The sequence below is a fragment of the Lipotes vexillifer genome, unplaced genomic scaffold (assembly GCF_000442215.2).
Source record: "Lipotes vexillifer unplaced genomic scaffold, Lipotes_vexillifer_v1.1 scaffold788, whole genome shotgun sequence".
Classification (NCBI taxonomy): Eukaryota; Metazoa; Chordata; class Mammalia; order Artiodactyla; family Lipotidae; genus Lipotes; species Lipotes vexillifer.
Genome location: NW_006791862.1, coordinates 484,248 through 490,270, shown reverse-complemented (window position 1 = coordinate 490,270; position 6,023 = coordinate 484,248). Strand labels below are relative to the sequence as shown.

Sequence of the window (6,023 nt, the reverse complement as noted above, 5' to 3'; positions counted from 1 at the left end):
CCCGGCTTGCCCCTTTCCTTTTTTTTTTTTTTTTTTTTTTTTTTTTTTTTTTTTTTTGCTGTACGCAGGCTTCTCACTGTTGTGACCTCTCCTGTTGCGGAGCACAGGCTCTGGACGTGCAGGCTCAGCGGCCATGGCTCACGGGCCCAGCCGCTCCGTGGCATGTGGGATCTTCCCGGACCAGGGCATGAACCTGTGTTCCCTGCATTGGCAGGCGGACTCTCAACCACTGCGCCACCAGGGAAGCCCTACTTTGTTTCTTTTCGTAGCACTTATCCCCTTCTAACAAACCATAAAACCTACTGTACTTATTGTCTGCTTCCCCCAGTCCCCCCTCAGCCCTCCTTCCCCCTTGCTTGTTCCCATGGTAGACGGTACCCAGCTGATATATCCAAAGTATGGAAGCAGTCCCTGGCACATGCTAGATATTCATTTTTAAATATTTGCTGAAAGAATGAAATTGAGGGGTACGTGAAGCTGGGAGGCCTCCCCTTCTTCCAGTTCCCTCTTTCCCCAAACCTCTCTCAAAGTCGTTGACTCAGACTCCACTAGACAGACCTGCTGCAGCCACTAAGGCAGATTATGCTACTTCATGTTCTTCCTTGAACTTTGGAGCCACATCTTTTTTAAAGAAGGAAACTTTCAGTGGTGCTACCCCCTCCATCCTTATTATCATTACGCCCTTACGAGTATGGCCACACTCCTTCACTCTGAACGTACATTAGTCAAAGGCGCCATGGGAATTTAATGCACATCTTATTAGTATCTCTATCCTCATTTATTCTTTGGCATTATTAAGGCCCACACTTTAAACCTATGGACAGATCGATGGGGCCACAGTTAGAAGTTCATATCAGCTGGGTAGAGCTAGGGTTTGGTCAGGTAAAATCAAAGGCAGGATAAAGTTTTCTCAGTTGTCCTTTCATTGTTTCTTTCTTGTTTTATAGCTTTTTTACCAGGAATCTCCCAGTGTAAGGTCTACCCAGTGATGGGGGCTTCATCAGAGACTTTTCCCAACACTACCACCTTCGGAACTCCTGGGAGAAAAGGAGAGAAAACTACAAGGATTGATGATTTTTCTAGTCCTCTGAAACAAGGTACAGAATAAGTAGAGGTAAGACAAGAACGGAAAGAAAAAGAAACATTTTCAGTCCCAACACCTGCCTGGGTCTCCTAGGATTTTCCTGGAGGTTGAGAAGTTACACAGTTTGCATTAGAAAATCACTCCATTTCTTATGGGAAAAAAATCAGCTTCTCTCTAAAGAAGGTCCCAGAAATGTTTGTAGCTTGACACTATTAATAATCCTTCACCTCCACACAAGTTGAGCTCACCTTGTAGCCAGATTCGGGGAAAGCATAAAGGGTATTGGTGTGGTGGGTAAGTCCAGCCATCGTGTGAATAGAGAGGCGACATTTAAACTCTAAGCACTCGTTACAGTGATGACAACAACCAAGAAGCATGTTTTCATCTGCATTGTTTTTACAAAGAGCCCTCCCTACATTGGCCAGGACTCAAATTCTGTAAGATTTCAGTTTGGGTTACATCCCAGTTCCAACAGGAGAAACGTAAATATGAGATTAGTAATAACAAGATGCATATGAGCCATTTGTCCCCAAATTTGGCTTATGACCCAAAAACAATGGCAATTTACCTCTGTCCCTCATATGCCCCACTAAATTGAGAAGAGCATAGGAAAGGTGATTTGCTAATCCCATACAGTATGTGTGTGGAGGCACAAGGACAGAGATCCTGAGAGGGCTGCTGGTGACAGACTCCCTTGCGAAATTTTTCTTTCCATGAAAGCAGTGCAAGAATCATTCCTACTTGATCATGGAAAAATTCCAAATCCTAGTAAAGGTGACTCTGGGAAGAGACTGCAAAGGAGGTTAGAGCAGAGCCCATGATGCCTAGTCCACTCCTGACTCTGAACTGGAAATTCAGCCTCTGTCTCTGAATCAGGTTGGGCCCCTATTCATCTTGTGAGCCAGGAGACCTTCAAGTCAAAAGGTCAATCTTTTCCTTCTCTCAAGTTCTCTTTTCTCCCTTTTCTATTCCTCTCTCTCTTTTTAGACACAGATGAGGCCCTAGAGAAGAGGAAGAAATGGAGCATCGTGGTCAAATTTCTGATTGCAGTCACCTTGTTTTTCAATGGAATTGCCATTATAGTGTTCGTCATTTTTGAAGTCCCATGCCCTGTAAGTTTGCTGATGTACTGGGTCCTTGGGCTTGATCTATAAAGACCTCCTTCTGTCCCAGAGGCAGGCTGGCATAATGAGAAAAGTACAGACTTTGGAGTCTAGACACACCTGCCACTCTACACTCACTAGCTGAGTGGCTTTGAGAAAGTTCTTTGCCTTCTCCAACTGCAGCTGCCTCATTTTTAAAATGGGACTAATGATATTTGCCTCTCATGGTGGTTATGAAGTTTAATGGAGTTTCTGTGGGAAAGGCTCCTGGCACGTAGTGGTGCTTGCTAAATGCAAGTTCCTTTCCTCTGCTGTACTTGTACATTCTCTAGGGAGGATAGAGCCAATAGGAATGTATATTTTCTTTTTCCTTAGAAGAGATGATTTTCAGGAATTACTTGGAGGTCCGGTGCTTAGGACTCCATGCTTTCACTGCCAGGCCCGGGTTCGATCCCTGGCTGGGGAACTAAGATCCCGTAAGCCGTGTGGCACAGCCAAAAAAAACAAGAGAGATGATTTTCTTTAAATGGCCTGATGTGAGGTTTGGAAGATAATCAGATGCACAGCAGCCACCTGAAGTTAATACCAGGTCATTTTCTCCCTTCAGAGTCAATGCCTAGGAGCCAGAGAGCTATGCCAATGCCAGAGGTTGTGGAGAAGGCAAAGAAAGGAATGCCAGCAACCTGGTGTAGCTGAATCCCAGACTGACTCTCAGCCCAAAAAGGAAAGTGGTTTCTGTATGGCTATTGTCATTTGCCTAGAGAAAATGGGGTTAATATATAAATCCTGGGAGATAGGAAGCTGCTTTAATTATGCAGCAAATGTAGGTACTTCTTTTATGTGTCAGGAAATGGGCAGGTATTTGTACTACTGTTTTCTTAACATCTGCAGGGTCATAATACAATAGGGTACTTATTGAAAATAGCTATTTCTGGGCATCAGATATAATAAATCAGAATGGCTAGAGTGGGACCAGGAATATTATTTTTAAGATTTTTTTTCACTGGACCACCAGAGAAGTCTCTTTTTTTTTTTTAGATTTTTAACAAGCTCCCTAAGTAGAGGTGGTTTTACTGTGAAATTAATGAAGTTTAAACTCAGGTCCCACAGGACCTGCACAAAGGCTTTGAATCCAATTTTGTATTTTTAAAATCTGTATTTTTTTTCTTTAAAAAGGGTCCCTGAAATTGTAAGAGCTTCAGAGCCCACAACCTACGTCTCCATCCCTGCCCCTGGGTAACTCTGACATACCACACAGTTCAGGAACCACCACACTTGAACACAGCCTGAATACTTGGCAAAGCACCTTCTTTCTTCCCTGCCTTGGGGTTTCCTGGCAGGATTATAAATCCATATTGCACTTTAGTGTGTAAGTCAGACACCACACCACCGGCTCAGCATGGCTGCTTTAAATAGTTTTCCCACCAGGAATGGACTCAGCCTTTGACTACAAGAAAGTGATGGGTGCCTTCTCTACATCTAAAAACCCACTGAAGCAAAGAGATGAGTTCTCCAATACTTTTTTAAATTAAAGAAGGTGGCCACTTTTGTAGAATTACAGCACTGAGAATGGTGTCCCCCAGGATGGGACAAACTCTTTAGTTCCATGTCAACCGCACATATCAATAATCAAGCAGAGGACTTCCCTAGTGGCGCAGTGGTTAAGAATCCGCCTGCCAATGGAGGGGACATGGGTTCAATCCCTAGTCTTGGAAGATCCCACATGCTGCAGAGCAACTAAGCCTGTGCGCCACAACTACTGAGCCTGCGCTCTAGAGCCCGTGAGCCACAACTACTGAGCCCATGTGCTGCAACTCCTGAAGCCTATGCACCTAGAGCCATGCTCCACACAAGAGAAGCCACCACAATGAGAAGCCCACGCACCGCAACTAAGAGTAGCCCCCATTCACCGCAACTAGAGAGAGCCCGTGTGCAGCAACAAAGACCCAATGCAGCCAAAAAATAATAATGATAATAATAATCAAGCAGAGTGCAACCAGAAGATGAATACATTCCAGAGGTCTAATGCACAGCACAGAGATTATAGTCACCATATTGTATACTTCAAAACTGCTAAGAGACTAGATCTTATACATTCTCACCACAAAAAAGCAATGATAATTATGTGACGTGATGGGATGTTAGCTAAAGCTACTGTGGTAATCACACTGCAATTTACAAATGCATCAAATCAACACGCTGGACACCTTAAACTTACACAATGTTATAGGAAAATTAAATCTCAATTTAAAAAAATCAAGCATGGGGCTTCCCTGGTGGCACAGTGGTTGAGAATCTGCCTGCCAGTGCAGGGGACACGGGTTCGAGCCCTGGTCTGGGAAGATCCCACATGCCGCAGAGCAACTAGGCCCGTGAGCCACAACTACTGAGCCTGCGTGTCTGGAGCCTGTGCTCCGCAACAAGAGAGGCCACGATAGTGAGAGGCCCGCGCACCGCGAGGAAGAGTGGCCCCCGCTTGCTGCAACTAGAGAAAGCCCTTGCACAGAAACGAAGACCCAACACAGCAAAAATAAATAAATAAATATTAAAAAAAAAAATCAAGCATGGCCCTCTTTCCACCCAGGCATGGCATCAATCTTTTTTACCACAGTGCTTTAGGTATCCAATGCCAACTTATTTGTCATCTCTGGTCTAGGTTAATAGTTTCTATAATCCTGTTTCTGCTAATGTTAGATGAGGAGCCCATGTAAATTAGTATAATTCTATCATTTAGTGTATTTTTATTTCTTTAATCCAATCAACGTTATCATTTCTACTGAACATTGAAAGAAATAGGCCTGAAGGGGACTAAAAAGTCTAGTCCAGAATTAGAAGGCGGCATATAACAGCAACTCTGATTGAATTTCTCCCATGAACAAAATAAGATACTAAATGATAAAGGAATTAATTTAAAAAAATTTTATACACACTGCCTCATTTGAGCCTCATAAAAATCCTGGGGAGTAGCTAGGGCAGGTATCTACATCTTACTGATACTTAAACTAAGGCTTAGAAAGGTTACTGACTTTCCCATGGTCACACACCTAGTGGAAACAGAACTAAAATTCAGGTCTTTTAATTCCTATACTGGACTTATTGGCATATTCATCTCTTCCACAAAATTTTACTGAAAGCCTTCTATGTGCCAAGTTCCCTGCCTTCAAGAGGCTTAGAGTCTATGTTCATAACAGTTAAGCATTTAGAAAGTACATACAAAATCAGATGGGGCACGGTATAATGAGAGTGGAATGGGATTAGTAAAAAATATTTGGTCCACATTGACCCAGATCTTTGCCCCTTCTCAAACAGAGTGAGATTGTTTGGGCCTGATTCCAGGAATGAAGTAGAATCCCTGTGCATCTGGGATCCAAAGTAGCTGCACATCCAGGGCCCTTTCCATTCAAGGCAAATTGGTCAAACAAGGGATGGCTGGGCTGTTTATTAGGAGGTTATTGGTTTCAACAAACTGTAGGTTCTCATACATAAGTGCACTTTGCTGGTATTTTCGCAATGTAAAGCACAATAACTTTTCCTAGAATTGATGGGTAACAAAGGCGAAATGATGTGCACTTGGAGTTACACAGGGTTTAGTACTAAGCTATCTCTTTGTTGGTACATTAAGAAATACCCATTTGCATCCTTCTTTATCTTTCATATTTCCTTTCAATCTCTAGGTTGAACAAGATGCTCCCAAATCATCAAGCCCCAAGAAAGCAGAGATCACTACTGTGGTCCACGAGACATACTTCTTTTTTTTTTTTTTTTTATTTTTTTTTGCAGTACCCGGGCCTCTCACTGTTGTGGCCTCTCCCGTTGCGGAGCACAGGCTCCGGACG

The 6,023-nt window shown here is 43.3% G+C and overlaps 2 protein-coding genes across 2 annotated transcripts in view; one reads left to right on the top strand and one right to left on the bottom strand.

The window, feature by feature from the left end:
* Positions 1–6,023, bottom strand: part of ACACA (acetyl-CoA carboxylase alpha) — a 284,020-nt gene that overhangs the window by 253,326 nt on the left and 24,671 nt on the right. The window lies entirely within an intron of this gene.
* CUNH17orf78 (chromosome unknown C17orf78 homolog) overlaps positions 1–6,023 on the top strand; it is a 17,254-nt gene that overhangs the window by 5,557 nt on the left and 5,674 nt on the right. The window contains 4 exon segments of the mRNA XM_007464909.1: positions 948–1,097; positions 2,072–2,196; positions 2,795–2,935; positions 5,862–5,931. Of these exon segments, the coding sequence (XP_007464971.1) occupies positions 948–1,097; positions 2,072–2,196; positions 2,795–2,935; positions 5,862–5,931 (486 nt within the window).